The sequence below is a fragment of the Entelurus aequoreus genome, linkage group LG06 (genome assembly GCF_033978785.1).
Source record: "Entelurus aequoreus isolate RoL-2023_Sb linkage group LG06, RoL_Eaeq_v1.1, whole genome shotgun sequence".
In the NCBI taxonomy this organism is placed as follows: domain Eukaryota; kingdom Metazoa; phylum Chordata; class Actinopteri; order Syngnathiformes; family Syngnathidae; genus Entelurus; species Entelurus aequoreus.
The window spans coordinates 919,822-937,952 of record NC_084736.1 but is presented as its reverse complement, the minus strand read 5'-3'; the positions used below and the strand labels follow the sequence as shown (position 1 = coordinate 937,952).

Below are 18,131 nucleotides of genomic sequence, written 5' to 3'. Positions count from 1 at the left end.
TAAAATATATTAATAATCATCATAATAAAAACAATAATAATAATAATATTATTATGATGATAATAATAATTATCATCATAATCAAAATAATCATAATGATCAAAATAACTAATACAAATAATCATAAAAAAATATGATTATCATTCTAATTCTAATTATGATTATTATGATTATGGACATTCTTTATGTATTTTTATTCATAGTGCTTATTTTGTTTGTCTTCTTCAAAATACTTCTCTGCTTTCAAGCTGTGTAACAGGTGTAGCCCGCTCCTCCAGTGATACTACTACTTGTACAGGAAGTAAGTGGCTCACCTGCATGCTGATGCGCATCTGCAGGTCGCGGTCCGTCACAGGTAAACCTCCCTCCAGCCAATGGAGTTGCTGGATGAGATGCATCAGCTCCGCCAAGTCGGTCTGACAGCGGCTGAGGTCTGGTGGAGGAAACCATGCAGGAATGTTATTATTAATATGTTATTATCATCAATAATATGTTATTATTATTATTAATAATATGTTGTTATTATCATAAATAATATGTTATTATTATTAATAATGTTATCATCAATAATATGTTGTTATTGTTATTAACATGTTACTATAATCATATGTTATTAATAACACATTATAAGATGTTAATAATAATGTTTTTATTATCATCAATAATATGTTATTATTAATAATAATAATGTTATTGTATCAACGTTCCAAACATTCCCAGATTTCCCAGAATCCCAGGTTTTCCGGGACATTTTTCAAACTTACATTATTTCCACATTTTTCCACCGATTCAAACCATTCCACTTTCAACACATTCCAATCATCCTGGACATTCAAACTATTATTTTTTCAGAATCAAAAAAAATTCAGGAATTACCAGAATTCCTGGTTTTAAAAACGCTATTTTCACCGTCCTTCCACATTTTTCAACCCACTTCAACCTTTCCACAGTCAAAACATTCCTCTTAATCAGGACAAAAAACAAAGTTGTTTTTTGAAGTGGAAAAATTCCCGGTTTTCCCGAAATTCCAGGAATTCCTTAATACTGTTTTTCAATTAAAAATGTTACTACTTCAACATTTCTTGACCGATTTAGAAAAATTCCAACACCAACCATTTCAACTCATTCAGAACATTTGCATTTTTTTAGCATTTTCAAAAAAATTATCGCTTTTCCCGAAATCCCCAAATTTCATGAAATTCCTATTGAAAAGAATGGGGCATTTTTCAAAGTTCCACAACTCCCACATTTTTTGTCGGGTTCAAACCATTCCAACTTCAAAATATTCAGCCTGTTCATGAATAGTGTGCTCTACTTCAATAATTCTAAAAATAATTCCCGAATTTCCAAGAATTCCCAGTTTTTAGGGAAATTTTCCCCATTCAAAATGAATTATCCATTTTTCAAACTTCCACAACTCCCACATTTTTCAACCGATTTAAACCATTCCAACATCAACACATTCAACTCATCCTGGAAATTAAAACAACCATTTTCCCACGTTCAACACATTTACAGGAATTCCTGTTGTTTTCTAACCTTATTTTTAACCTTTTTTAGTGCGACAACTCCTTCCACATTTTTCAACCCACTTCAACTATTCCACTGTCAAAACCTTCCTCTTAATCAGGACAAAAAAACTGTTTGTTTAACTGGAAAAATCCCCAGTTTTCCCAAAATTCCAGGAATTCCGTAATACCATTTCTCAATTAAAAATGTTACTACTTCAACATTTCTCGACCGATTTCGAAAAATTCCAACACCAACCATTTCAACTCATTCAGAATTTTTTTTTTTTTTTGCATTTTTCAAAAAATTCTCGCTTTTCCCAAATTTCATGAAATTTCCATGAAATTCCCATTGAGAAGAACGGGACATTTTTCAAAGAGCCACAACTCCCACATTTTTTATCCGATTCAGACCGATGACTCCTTTCACATTTTTCAACCCATTTCAACCTTTCCACTGTCAAAACATTCCTCTCAGTCAGGACAAAAAAACAAGTTGGTTTAAGAACTTGAAGAATTTGAAGAACTTGAAGAATTTGAAGAAGAAGAAGAATTTGAAGAAGGAGAAGGAGGAAGAGGAGGAAGAAGAAGAAGAAGAAAAAGAAGGGTAGAAGAAGGAGAAGAAGAAAGGGGAGAAGAAGGAGAAGAAGAAGAAAGGGGAGAAGAAGAAGAAGAAGAAGAAAAACAAGAATTTGAAGAATGAGAAGAAGAATTTGAAGAAAAAGAACAAGGAGAAGGAGAAGAGGAGGAAGAGGAAGAAGAAGAAGAGGAAGAAGAAGAAGCATCCCTCCTACTCATTCTCCTCCAGATTTGGCACGCTCTACCTTCAACATTTCTTGACTGACTTAAACAATTCCATCCATCCATCCATTTTCTACCGCTTATTCCCTTCGGGGTCGCGGGGGGCGCTGGAGCCTATCTCAGCTACAATCGGGCGGAAGGCGGGGTACACCCTGGACAAGTCGCCACTTCATCGCAGGGCCAACACAGATAGACAGACAACATTCACACTCACATTCACACACTAGGGCCAATTTAGTGTTGCCAATCAACCTATCTCCAGGTGCATGTCTTCAACACCAACCAATTCATCAATTCATGCTCTTGGTCGTTTTTTAAAAACTCCTGCTTTTTCTCAAAATTTCCAGGAAGTTCCCATTGAAATGAATGGGACATTTTTCCAAGTTGCATAATTCCCACACTGTTCAACCTATTCAAACCATTCCACCTTCAACACATTCCACTCATCCTGGACATTCAAACTAACACTTTCACAAGCTCCAAACCAAATTCCGGTTTTCCTGGAAATTCAAACCATTCAAACTATTCTTACATTCATACTACATTATGTCAGTTCAACTTCAGCTTTGAGCATTCACACCTCAACTAGTTATTAATAATAATAATAATAATAATAATAATAATAATAATAATAAAGATATTTAGCGGTCACCGGTGGACGTTGCGTCGAGGTTGTCGGTCTGCTGCAGCCAAGCGGACACTTTGTTGGTCACACTGGGGTGTGAGGACACACTAGACGATGGACTTCCTGTCTCTGTCTGGAAGACCGAAGCTGAGCTGGCATAAATAGGCAGCTGGGGGAAAAACAACACTTCATTTATTTTTTGCAATACCACATATTAAATACATAGTTGTACTTTTTATTGTCACTAAATTGCCTTTGATGGTTTTTAACTCGTCTGAAAACTTAGAAAACCAAACTATTAATCCAAAAGAAAAATGATATAAAGGGAATTTGGAAGGTATTAAATACAATTATTGGGCATGGTTCAAACAGTCCTTGTTATCCAGAGCTTTTTGTTGAGAACGACCAAATCATAAGTGACAAGAAGATGATTACTGATGGTTTCAATATGTTTTTTGTTATTATTGGGCCTGAGCTGGCAAAAAAAATCCCAATAAATGATGAACAGCCCACGGAATTTATTGAAAAAAATCCTTACTCGATGTTCCTTACTCCGACTGTCGAAAAGGAAGTATTGGAGGTTATTCAGAAGAGCAAGAACAAAACATCACGTGACATTTATGACCTCGACATGAGTACTGTCCGGAATGTAGCGGAAGAAATCATCAAACCATTCACATACATCTGCAATTTATCTTTTCAACTTGGACAATTTCCTTCACAAATGAAACTCTCAAAAGTCATCCCCATCTTCAAATCTGGAGACAAACACCTCTTCACAAATTACCGGCCCGTCTCCCTTCTGCCACAGTTGTCAAAAATATTGGAAAAATTATTTGATAATGGACTTCGTGGCTTCATTGAAAAGCACAAATTATTATCTGATTGTCAATATGGGTTCCGTCAAAATAGGTCAACTTCATTAGCTTTAAGTGATTTAATAGAAAACATTACTAATGGTATCGAGAAGAAGAAATTTGTTATAGGAATTTTTATTGACCTGCAAAAGGCTTTCGATACCATTGACCACCAGATTTTGGTAAATAAACTGGAAAACTATGGCATAAGGGGAGTGGCAGGGAAATGGCTGAAGAGCTACTTGAATGAGAGACAGCAGATTGTTCAGATCGACCAATACCAATCTACACTCATGAACATAACCTGTGGAGTCCCCCAGGGGTCCATACTAGGACCCACACTATTTATAATGTATATCAATGAAATATGTAAAGTATCAACACTGCTGGAGTTCATCCTCTTTGCTGACGATACAACCATTACATGTGCAGGTGACGACATGAAGCAACTTCTGGCCTCTGTAACTGAGGAGATGATAAAGTTAAAAACTTGGTTTAATACTAACAAATTGTCTCTGAATGTAAAGAAGACCAAAATCATGCTCTTTAGCAATCGAAAAAGTAATATACCCATCAGGATTGTTATTGATGATACACCAATAGATTTTGTTCAACAAAATTCATTCTTAGGAGTGGTAATAGATGAAAATATATCATGGAAGCCTCATATAAGTTACTTGAGGACAAAGGTTGCTAAATGTGTTGGAATGATGAGGAGATCATGTCATTTATTGAACACCAATGCTCTGCTGTTATTGTACCATTCATTTATTATGTCGTATTTAAATTATTGTGTTGAAGTCTGGGGAAATTGTTATAAATCCCATCTACAGCCTTTAGTCACTCTGCAGAAAAAGGCCATTAGGATTGTGTCCAATGTTCACTACAGACATCATTCAAATCCACTATTCATGGAGTTAAAGCAACTTAAACTGCACGATGTCATCAAATTTAAAACTGCTCAAATTATGTTTAGGGCATCCCAAAACTCTCTACCATCCAATATACAGAACCTATTCCAGGATAGAGATGCTCACCATAGGTACAGTCTAAGAGGAAACAACAAATTATATTTGCCTACATTTAGAACAACTTTAAAGTCAATGTGCATTTCAGTGCGTGGAGTCAGTCTGTGGAACAACTTAGGGGAAGAGTTAAAAACGTGTTCTAACATGATTCAATTTAAAAGACTGTTTAAAAAAGAAGTACTGAAGAAGTACGAGGAGGAAAGAGAGTGATGCCCTCAGCACAGAGCGATGGGAGAGAGGTGTATGGTCAGAGAGTGTTTGGGCCTGTGTGTGTGTGTGTGTGTGTGTGTGTGTGTGTGTGTGTGTGTGTGTGTGTGTGTGTGTGTGTGTGTGTGTGTGTGTGTGTGTGTGTGTGTGTGTGTGTGTGTGTGTGTGTTTGTTTTGTCTCGTCTTGTCTTGTATCAAAGTAACAGTGGTACTATTGTATTGTTAGTGTACAGGAGCTTTTCTTGTTTTTGTTTGTATAGTATTGTTCTTGTATTATATTGTTTATGTTAAATGTGGAATGAGTGAGAGGGGTTGGGATATTATAAGCATCTGCTTCATCCAACCCCTTTTCAAGCCTAGCATAAATGTCTCTGCCAAAATGTAAAATTAAAAAAAATAAAAATAAATGTTTTGTTGTACTGTGCAGGTTTGAAATAAATACTTCAATTCAATTCAAAAGAAAATCCTTCTAGGACACAGAAATGCAAGAATAATATCAACTAGAAAATTCTCGCGGAACTTTTGATGGGCCTGCTATCTGTGCCCTGGACCTCTGGACGGGTGTCGCCGGAAGCTGCCGTGCTTTTAAGATGGTGCCGAGTGTCTGAATCTGGGAGTTTTAGGTGTAACTGTACAAAATGAGCCACACAGTAAGCCTAAAACAGTAGCATGTTTACACAAAAATGCTAACACATAGCATGTGTGATAACGATTGCATGATAACAGTCAACATGTTTCATGTACCAAGTTAAATGACTAAGGTGTATGGCGGGGGGAATTGAAAAACGAGTGTAAAATTTGATGAAAAAGTTAGCAAGCTGAATTTAGTTTGCTAGCATGCTATTGCTTGCATGGTAACAGATAACAAATGTCACATACCAAGGTATAGGACTCTGGTATAAATAGTAGCAAAAACTAGCTCAAAAAGCTGGCATGCTAATTTTAGCATGTTAGCAAGCTAATGTTAGCATTATAACATTTAGCTTGTGTCACGTACCAAGTTATATGACTCTAAGGGATGTATGGCTGGGGGATTATCAATCAATCAAAGTTTACTTATATAGCCCTAAATCACGAGTGTCTCAAAGGGCTGGACAAGCCACAACGACATCCTCGGCTCAGATCCCACATCAGGGCAAGAAAAAAAACTCTACCCAATGGGATGACAATGAGAAACCTTGGAGGAGACCGCAGATGTGGGGACCCCCACCCCTGGCCGACCGGTGCAATGGACGTTGAGTGGATCGAGCATAATAGTGTGAGTCCAGTCCATAGTGGATCTAACCTAATAGTGTGAGAGTCCAGTGCAGTCAATTAAGAGTACAAAGTGTAAAATTAGCTAAAAAAAAGTTAGTGCTTTAATGTTAGCATGCTAATGTTATCACACTAACGGTTAACAAGTGTCACCTACCAAGTTATATGACTGTAGGGTAAACGGTAGAAAAAAATAGCTCAAAAAGCTAGCACGTTAATGTTAGCATGCTAGCATGGTAACGTAAACATGCATACAGTTAGCATGTTTCAAATATCAAGTTATATGACTGTAAGGTATTAGACAAAAAAGCGAAAAATTTGGAAAAAAGTAAACACTTTGATGTTAGCATGCTAGCATGCTAACGTGAGCATGCTAACAGTTAACACGTGTCACACGCCAAGTAATATGATTAAGGTGTGTGGCTGCGGAATTAAACAAAGAAAGTGTAATATTAGCTGGAAACGTTATAATGCTAATGTTAGCATACTAGCATGCTAAAGTTAAAAAGCTCGCACATGACTGGGTAAGAAGAAATACCAAAAAGCAAAGAAAGTAGCAAAAAACTAGCATAAAATGTTAGCATGATAATATGAGAGACGCTAGCAAAAAAAAAGCTAGCATGCTAACGTTCTCAGAAGTATGCTAGCAGTATGCTTCATAATATTTGAGGTGGATGGAAGCAAGTCACTCAAGTGCTCAGTAGCGCACCCCCTGGTCACTAAGTCAGTCATTAGGAGAAAGTTGTGATGTTAAAGGAGCCATATGTAGTAATGTCAAAATTCTGTAGTCCCCTCTCCCTCCCCCTGACTGAATCCAGCTGGATGGACTGGTCTACTCCAAGAAACTTCAAACTTCCACTGCCTCTTACTAGGGGTTGAGGTCTGGGCCCATAATAGCTGAATAGACAATGTCAATAACAAATCTCCAAGCAACACAGAAATGAGGCTATTTTCAGGAAGAAATCACAACAATCATGTGGTTATCACAGTCAGGAAACAAAGACTAAAACCAACGCTAGCAATGGTTGTACTGGTGTAAGTAAGTCGAGAATGCTTGGCAGCCCAAAACTCACAGACTTTCTCTAAATGATCAAACGGTGGAGGGCGGGGCATGGTAATGAAAACAATAAGATTTCGGGGCTGTCAATATAATTTTGAAATACTACTACCGTTATCAGCATACTTGCCAACCCTACCGAATTTTCCGGGAGACTCCCGAATTTCAGCGCCTCTCCCGAAAAACCTTCCGGGACAAATATTCTCCCGAAAATCTCCCGATTTCCAGCCGGAGCTGGAGGCCACGCCCCCTCCAGCTCTATGCGGACCTGAGTGACGTGTCGACAGCTTGTTTTCACGTCCGCTTTCCCACGATATAAACAGCGTGCCTGCCCAATCACGTTATTACATCTACGGCTTTTAGAGAGCGCACAACTGCGCACACAACGAGGAGACAAAGCAGAAGAACGAGGAAGATACAGCCATGGCGACGCCGACGACGAGTAAGATAAAGAAATACGCTTATAAGTTCCAAAACGAATGGAAACAAGAATTTCAGTTTATCCAGGACAGTTCGAAGGGGAAGGGGTATGCTGCCTGTAAGTTTTGTAGAACAGACTTCTCCATTGAACACGGTGGCCGAACAGATATACTCACTCATGAACGGTCAGCGAAGCACAAGGTGGCGGCAGCGCAGCACCGGTCCCAGCCCAGTATTATGGGCCACCTCGCTAAATGGAGACCCGAGGGTGTAACATATGCCGAGACAAATATGGCTATGCTGATAGCTGGAAGCAACATCCCATTCTCATTTGCGGATGTCTTCAACAAATCCGTGAAGGATATGTTCCCGAATTCAGAGATCGTTCGCCAGTACGCAAATGGCAGAATAAAGGCTATTTAAATAGTGAAAGGTAAGTGTGTTTTTTTTGTTTTTTTTAGTAAGCAGCAAGCTGTGCTTCTGGCTGCAAAGCATTGCACTTTCAAGTACAACAATGAGTAGATGAGTGTTATGTGTGTGTGTGTATATGTGTAAATAAATGAGCACTGAAATTCAAGTATTTATTTTATATATATATATATATATATATATGAAATACTTGACTTTTGGTGAATTCTAGCTGTAAATATACTACTCCCCTCTTAACCACGCCCCCAACCACGCCCCGCCCCCCAAACCCCATCTCCCGAATTCGGAGGTCTCAAGGTTGGCAAGTACGGTTATCAGTGAGGTATTGGAAAAGAAAATGATTTATTAATGCCTTCTGACATATCATTAAATGATGACATTGTTACATATGGCTCCTTTAAGTCATGAACATTAAGACCGCATGACAACGAGCAGTCGCATTGTGGCATATTGTAAAATAGGTTTTATTTGATATTGTATGGAATATTCTGCAGAACAATCAAAAAGTCATAGTGTGACACATGAGTAATATACACACTTATTATATATACATATATAGAATTATATGTACACATATTTCATATGTATATTCAGAAATATTCACACATTTGGAATTGAATGTACACAGCATTATTTTATATTGATATTTGATATTGATATTGGAATTTGATATTGGATATTGATATTTGATATTTAATATTGATATATAATATTGGATATTGAGATTTGATATAAATATTATTTGATATTTATATCGTTTGATATTGATATCTGATATTGGATATTGATATTAATATTTGATATCTGATATTGGATATTGATATCTGATATTGATATCAGTGACGTGCGGTGAGGTTCATGGCTGGTGAGGCACTGACTTCATCACAGTCAGATTTACAAACATATGAATCCTAAAGAGTATCTTATTCACCATTTGATTGGCAGCAGTTAACGGGTTATGTTTAAAAGCTCATACCAGCATTCTTCCCTGCTTGGCACTCGGCATCAAGGGTTGGAATTGGGGGTTAAATCACCAAAAATTATTACCGGGCGCGGCGCCGCTGCTGCCCACTGCTCCCCTCACCTCCCAGGGGGTGAACAAAGGGATAGGTCAAATGCAGAGGACAAATTTCATTACACGTAGTGTGTGTGTGACAATCATTGGTACTTTAACTTAACTTTACACATACAAACTGTAGCACACAAAAATGCACATTTAATTAAAAAAAAAATGTATTATGGTCTTACCTTTACTTATAAATGAAGTCCATGCGCCGCTGTTGTGCTGGATAATGCACCCCCGCCGTAGAATACACCCCCTGACGGGAGTGTTATATCAACTAAAGCCCACACTTAAACTTTCCACGTGCAAGATTGAATCTATTTAAAAAAGTTATTTAATAAGAAGCCAAAAAGTGCAAAAACAATAATGTTCGTGTTGGAGGAGTTGTGAATGAATGAAATATGAAATCTGTGCTGCAGTCTGCAGGTGTACCTAATGTTGTGGCCCTGCAGTCATTCACAACTCCTCCAACACGAACATTATTGTTTTTGCACTTTTTGGCTTCTTATTAAATAACTTTTTTAAATAGATTCAATCTTGCATGTGGAAAGTTTAAGTGTGGGCTTTAGTTGATATAACACTCCCGTCAGGGGGTGCATTCTACGGCGGGGGTGCGATATCCGGCACAAGGAGGCGGGATTACTGCGAGCCTCAGCCAGTGCGTCTTCGCAGCCGTTTTATGATTGCTCAGCACAAGAAATACGTTACACACATACAGTTGTTGACAAAATACACTGTACGTTATATACCTCAGCTAACTAAACTATGGAAATGTATAATATAGTTCATATAGCAATACGGTCTCACTGCACAGCAGGCCAGCAGTTAGCCGAGTCATTGCGCAATCCATGGTGAGGCTCAACTCAGTGACGTGCCTCAACTGGCTGCTGATCACAGCAAGTCTCTTCTCAGTATTTGAACGGCAAATGTGAAAATTCAGCGATTTTGAATAAAAATAATCTAAAACTGGTGAAGTTAAATGGAAAATAACTTTATAGTATAATCACTGGATACACAACAATTTAATTAATTTTTTTTCTTTTTACTTTTTTTTCTTCTTTCCACGATGGCACGTGAGGCCTCGCCTCACCTGCCTCCCCTGACTGCACGTCACTGATTGATATCTGATATTGGATATCTGATATTGGATATTGGATATTGATATTTTATATTTGATATTGACATTGGATATTTGATCATTGATATTGATCATTGATATTGATCATTGATATTGGATATTGATATTTATATTTGATAATTGATATTGATCATTGATATTTGATATTTATATTTGATATGGATATTCATCCATTTTTGGATGGATGGATGGATGGATATTTGATAATTGATATTGATCATTGATATTGATCATTGATATTATTTGATATTGATATCTGAAATGTGATATTGATATTTGATATTAAATATTGATATTTGATATGGATATTTGATCATTGGTATTAAATATTGATATTGATATCTGATAATATTCAATCAATATGTTGGATCCACTATGGACTGGACTTTCACAATATTATGTCAGACCCACTCGACATCCATTGCTTTCGGTCTCCCCTAGAGTGGGGGGGGGGGGGGGTTACCCACATATGCGGTCCTCTCCAAGGTTTCTCATAGTCATTCACACCGACATCCCACTGGGGTGAGTTTTCCTTGCTCTTATGTGGGCTCTGTACCGAGGATGTCGTTGTGGCTTGTGCAGCCCTTTCAGCCCTTTCAGACACTTGTGATTTAGGGCTATATAAATAATCATTGATTGATTGATATTTAATATTGATATTATTTGATATTGATCATTGATATTGATCGTTGATATTGAAGTGCTCACAGAAACTCTCCTGTGTGCCATCTGTGCCATTTTTGGCAGGCTGCTGAGAAGAAGTCCTCTCTGGGCGTCTATGGCCTCCTTCTTATGATACACTCGATGTGCTGTCAACTTGGTGATCCAGATGTAGAACATGTCACTGCTCTTAGCCTGGACAGATCAATACACGTATTGATTGTTGATCATCATGTTCTTATTCATCCAAATGTAGAACATGTCACTGCTCTTGGCCTGCACGTATCAATACACTTATTAATTATTCAATCTGATATTAGTGTAATTTACCCTCAGGTGGTAGAGGTTGTCTCCGGTGTCCAAGTCGATGCGTTTAGAACTTCTGTTGACGGACATGGCGGCCGTGCTGACGTCCATGGAGCCGTGGACTTTTCCTCTCTGGAGCTGACAGGAAAACATATTTCTCACACAAATATTTGACATTTACCAACTAGGAATCAATAAAAAAATGTATTCATGTTTTTAGGATTATTAATACTAATACATTTCTATATCATATGTATCTTATATAATTATATCAATAATAGAAATAATACTAATCAATGTATATACCATATGTAATATATGGAATAATTTAGTATTATTAAAACTAATATAAGTATATATGTATCTTACATAATTATATCAATAATAATACTACTAATCAATGTATACATCATATGTATCTTATATAATTATATCAATAATAATAATACTAAACAATGTATATACCATATGTATTCTATATAATGATATCAATAATAATAATAAATGTATAGATCATATGTAATATATGTAATAATTTAGTATTATTATACTAATATATGTATACATGTATCGTATATAATTATATCAATATTAATAATGTTAATACACATATGTCATATGTATTAATATTAACAATAATACTAATAAATGTATACATCATATGTATCTTATAGAATTATATCAATAATAAATGTATATATCATCTGTATCTTATATAATTATATCAATAGTAATAATACTTGTATAGATTATATAATTATATCAATAACTAATAATAAATGTATATAATATATGTATATTATGTAATTATATCAATAATAGTAATATGAATACTAATAAACGTATATATGTAATAATTTTGTATTATTAATACTAATATATGTAAATAATATATGTATCTTATATAAATATATAAATAGTAATAATAATAAATGTATACATCATATGCATCTTATATAATTATATCAATAACATTAATTATAATACTAATAAATGTATACATCAGATGTATCTTATATAATTATATCAATAATACTAATGAATGTATATATCATATGTATCTTATATAATTATATCAATAATAATAATACTAATGAATGTATATTTCATATGTATCTTATATAATTATATCAATAATAATATATAATAAATTTATATATCATATGTATCTTATATAATTATATCAATAATAATAATAATAATAAATGTACATATCAAATGTATCTTATATAATTATATCAATAATAATGATAATACTAATAAATGTATACATCACATGTATCTTATATAATTATATCAATAATACTAATACATGTATATATCATATGTATCTTATATAATTATATTAATATTGATTAATATTTAGGTCATTAATACTTACAATATTAATGTTGACATTTAATAACAAACATGTAAAAAAAATGAAACAAATCAATAAATGATTGCAGTATAATAATGATATGATATTTAATAATTGATATTGATAACAGAGATCATAGAGTGTACAAGAGTAGATCATGGATGTAGTACACATGTATACTTACATCTTGTTGAGTCTTGGAGTACTTCAGAACACCTTTCTCCAACATGAAGTATCTCTGACATCCAAAGAAGTATAACACGTTAAAGTACATCCAAGTATTTGATAGTACTAGAGCAGTACCAGAGTATGACGAGTGCAGTACTACAGTATGACGAGTGCAGTACTACAGTATGACGAGTGCAGTACAAGATTATTATGAGCGCAGTACTAGAGTTTGACAAGTGCAGAACTCGAATATTATGAGTGCAGTACAAGACTATTATGAGCGCAGTACTAGAGTTTGACAAGTGCAGGACTCGAATATTATGAGTGCAGTACTAGAATTTGACAAGTGCAGTACTAGAGTTTGACGAGTGCAGTACTAGAAGTGGCCGAGTGTAGTACTAGAGTTTGACGAGTGCAGTACTAGAGTATGACAAGTGCCGAACTAGAGTATGACAAGTGCTGAACTAGAGTATGACGAGTGCAGTACTAGAATTTGATGAGTGCAGTGCTAGAATTTGACGAGTGCAGTGCTAGAGTTTGACGAGTGCAGTACTAGAGTTTGACGAGTGCAGTACTAGAGTATGACGAGTGCAGTACTAGAGTATGACGAGTGCTGAACTAGAGTATGACGAGTGCAGTACTAGAATTTGACAAGTGCAGTACTAGAATTTGACAAGTGCAGTACTAGAGTATTATGAGTGCTGTACTAGAGTTTGAGAAGTGCAGTACTCGAGTATGACAAGTGCAGTATTATAGTTTGACGAGTGCAGTATTAGAGTTTGACGAGTGCAGTATTAGAGTTTGACGAGTGCAGTATTAGAGTATGACGAGTGCAGTATTAGAGTATGACGAGTGCAGAACTCGAGTATTATGAGTGCAGTACTAGAATTTGACAAGTGCAGTACTACAGTATGACAAGTGCAGTACTAGAGTATTATGAGTGCTGTACTAGAGTTTGACGAGTGCAGTACTCGAGTATGACGAGTGCAGTATTAGAGTTTGACGAGTGCAGTATTAGAGTTTGACGAGTGCAGTATTAGAGTTTGACGAGTGCAGTATTAGAGTTTGACGAGTGCAGTACTAGAGTTTAAAGAGTGCAGTACTAGAGTTTAAAGAGTGCAGTACTAGAATTTGACAAGTGCAGTACTATAGTATGACAAGTGCAGTACTCGAGTATGAAGAGTGCAGTATTAGAGTTTGACAAGTGCAGTACTAGAGTATGACGAGTGCAGTACTAGAGTATGACAAGTGCAGTACTAGAGTATGAAGAGTGCAGTATTATAGTTTGAAGAGTGCAGTACTCGAGTATGAAGAGTGCAGTATTACAGTTTGACGAGTGCAGTATTACAGTTTGACGAGTGCAGTACTCGAGTTTGACGAGTGCAGTACTCGAGTTTGACGAGTGCAGTACTCGAGTATGACGAGTGCAGTACTCGAGTATGACGAGTGCAGTACTCGAGTATGACGAGTGCAGTACTCGAGTGACGAGTGCAGTACTCGAGTGACGAGTGCAGTACTCGAGTGACGAGTGCAGTACTCGAGTGACGAGTGCAGTACTCGAGTGACGAGTGCAGTACTCGAGTGACGAGTGCAGTACTCGAGTGACGAGTGCAGTACTCGAGTGACGAGTGCAGTACTCAAGTATTATGAGTGCAGTACTATAGTATGATGAGTGCAGGACGAGTGCAGTACTCGAGTATGACAAGTGCAGTACTAGAGTATGATGAGTACAGTACTAGAATTTCACAAGTGCAGTACTATGCAGTATTATGAGTGCAGTACTGCAGTAGTGTGTACCTTGTGCCAGCCTTTGAGCGGGTACTTCCTCCTCTTCATCAGTACTCCCTCACACAGACCAGGTACACTGGAGTCCACCAAAGAGTTCTGGAAATCTTCCACAACTTCCCAGTCCTGAAACTACACATCACACATATTTCACCAAAACATTCAATATATTTGTGTTTTTTATTCAATATATTTGTGTTTTTTATTCTCTTGACCAAAATATTGTGAATAAAATACTGTGAGTATTTGTATTCATCGTAAACATTTAGTATTAATTATACATGTTTTACTTTGAAATATTATTTTTTTAAATGAGATTTATTGTTTTACAAAATGTACAACAAAGTGAATATTTCATGTAGTACTAAAATATTCATAAGTGACTAATTGTTTAGATTTAGTGTGTGAACACAACTCTGTGACGACCACCAGATGGCGTAGTGAAGGTCAGTTAGCACCTCAGACCACAACATCAGCTAGCTAGCCTGAACTTGTAGCTAGAAACCATGAGAGTCTTGTACACGTCTACAACCGCCCCAGTCTGTTGTAGGTCTCCAACTACCCCAGTCTGGTGTAGGTCTCCAACCATGAGAATCGGGTGTAGGTCTACAACCACCGGAGTCTTGTGTAGGTCTACAACCATGGGAGTCTTGTGTAGGTCTACAACCCTTGGAGTCTTGTGTAGGTCTACAACCCTTGGAGTCTGGTGTAGGTCTCCAACCACCCCAGTCTGGTGTAGGTCTCCAACCACCCCAGTCTTGTGTAGGTCTACAACCCTTGGAGTCTTGTGTAAGTCTACAACCATGCAAGTCTTGTGTAGGTCTACAACCACCGGAGTCGGGTGTAGGTCTACAACCATGGGAGTCTTGTGTAGGTCTACAACCATGGGAGTCTTGTGTAGGTCTACAACCCTTGGAGTCTTGTGTAGGTCTACAACCCTTGGAGTCTTGTGTAGGTCTCCAACCACCCCAGTCTGGTGTAGGTCTCCAACCACCCCAATCTTGTGTAGGTCTCCAACCACCCCAGTCTTGTGTAGGTCTACAACCACCCCAGTCTTGTGTAGGTCTACAACCTTTGGAGTCTTGTGTAGGTCTACAACCCTTGGAGTCTTGTGTAGGTCTACAACCCTTGGAGTCTTGTGTAGGTCTACAACCCTTGGAGTCTTGTGTAGGTCTACAACCCTTGGAGTCTTGTGTAGGTCTACAACCCTTGGAGTCTTGTGTAGGTCTAAAATCCCTTGGAATCTTATGTAGGTCTACAACCACCCTAGTCTGGTGTAGGTCTACAACGATTGGAGTCTAGTGTAAGTCTACAACCATGGGAGTCTTGTGTAGGTCTACAACCATGGGAGTCTTGTGTAGGTCTACAACCATGGGAGTCTTGTGTAGGTCTACAACCATGGGAGTCTGGTGTAGGTCTACAACCATGGGAGTCTGGTGTAGGTCTACAACCATGGGAGTCTGGTGTAGGTCTACAACCATGGGAGTCTTGTGTAGGTCTACAACCATGAGAGTATTGTGTAGGTCTACAACCACCGGAGTCGGGTGTAGGTCTACAACCATGGGAGTCTTGTGTAGGTCTACAACCATGGGAGTCTTGTGTAGGTCTACAACCATGGGAGTCTTGTGTAGGTCTACAACCATGAGTCTTGTGCAGGTCTACAAGCATGAGAGTCTTGTGCAGGTCTACATCTGGTACCTGCTTGGAATGTCTGTTGGATCCAGCACTGCTGCTCCTGGAGTGTGCAGCCTTGCTGACCTGGGCAGGAATTTGGTCCAGGACTGAGATGCTGGACTGGGTGCTCCTCAGAGATGGCGGACACACCTGAGGCTCCATGATGCAATGATGCTTGTTGCCTAGCAACCACACAGGAAATAGTATTCATAGTTATAATATTTCAACAGTGAAGTCAAAGTAAAAGATGGAAATAAAACTTCTTTACTTTCAGCAAGAACTGACAAGCTAACATTGCTAACAGCATATGACACGCTAACATTGCTAACAGCATATGACACGCTAACATTGCTAACAGCATATGACACGCTAACATTGCTAACAGCATATGACACGCTAACAGCATATAGACACGCTAACATTGCTAACATTATATGGCACGTTAACATTGCTAACAGCATATATACAAGCTAACATTGCTAACAGCATATGACACGCTAACATTGCTAACAGCATATGACACGCTAACATAACTGACAGCATATGACACGTTAACATTGCTAACAGCATATGACACGCTAATATTGCTAACAGCATATGACACGCTAACATTGCTAACAGCATATGACACGCTAACATTGCTAACAGCATACGACACGCTAACATTGCTAGCAGCATACGACACGCTAACATTGCTAACAGCATACGGCACATTAACATTGCTAACAGCATATAGACAAGCTAACATTGCTAACAGCATATGACACACTAACATTGCTAACAACATATGACACGCTAACATAACTGACAGCATATGACACGCTAACATTGCTAACAGCATATTACATGCTAACATTGTTAACAGCATATAGACACGCTAACATTAACAGCATACAACACGCTAACATTGCTAGCAGCATATGACACGCTAACATTGCTAACAACATATGACACGTTAACATTGCTAACAGCATATGGCACGCTAACATTGCTAACAGCATATAGACAAGCTAACATTGCCAACAGCAAATGACACGCTAACATTGCTAATAGCATATGACACGCTAACATTGCTAACAGCATATAGACAAGCTAACATTGCTAACAGCATATAGACACGCTAACATTGTTAACAGCATATAGACACGCTAACATTAACAGCATACAACACGCTAACATTGCTAACAGCACATAGACAAGCTAACATTGCTAACAGCATATGACACGCTAACATTGCTAACAGCATATGACACGCTAACATTGCTAACAGCATATGACACGCTAACATTGCTAACAACATATAGACAAGCTAACATTGCTAACAGCATATAATGATGAATAAATAAATGGGTTATACTTGTATAGCGCTTTTCTACCTTCAAGGTACTCAAAGCGCTTTGACAGTATTTCCACATTTACCCATTCACACACACATTCACACACTGATGGCGGGAGCTGCCATGCAAGGCGCTAACCAGCAGCCATCAGAGGCAAAGGGTGAAGTGTCTTGCCCAAGGACACAACGGACGTGACTAGGAAGGTAGAAGGTGGGAATTGAACCCCTGTAACCAGCAACACTCCGATTGCTGGCACAGCCACTCTATCAACTTCGCCACGCCGTCCCTATATATGACACGCTAACATTGCTAACAGCATACAACACGCTAACATTGCTAGCGGCATATAAAACGCTAACAATACTAACAGCGTATGACATGCTAGCATTACTAACAGTATATGACACGCTAACAGTACTAATATCATATGAAATGTTAACATTGCAAATATACG

General features: G+C 37.5%; 1 protein-coding gene across 4 annotated transcripts in view; it reads right to left on the bottom strand.

Moving 5' to 3' along the window:
- LOC133651709 (oxysterol-binding protein-related protein 7-like) overlaps window positions 1-18,131 on the bottom strand; it is a 94,213-nt gene that overhangs the window by 55,341 nt on the left and 20,741 nt on the right. For all 4 annotated transcript variants that reach the window (XM_062049747.1, XM_062049749.1, XM_062049746.1 and 1 more), the window contains exons 2-8: window positions 16,365-16,522; window positions 14,679-14,798; window positions 12,898-12,951; window positions 11,378-11,491; window positions 11,096-11,242; window positions 2,962-3,103; window positions 315-433 (exon numbers count right to left, since the gene is read on the bottom strand). In XM_062049747.1, coding sequence (XP_061905731.1) covers window positions 315-433; window positions 2,962-3,103; window positions 11,096-11,242; window positions 11,378-11,491; window positions 12,898-12,951; window positions 14,679-14,798; window positions 16,365-16,502 — 834 coding nt within the window. In that variant the 5' untranslated portion in view covers window positions 16,503-16,522. The remainder of the gene's footprint in view (window positions 1-314; window positions 434-2,961; window positions 3,104-11,095; window positions 11,243-11,377; window positions 11,492-12,897; window positions 12,952-14,678; window positions 14,799-16,364; window positions 16,523-18,131) is intronic.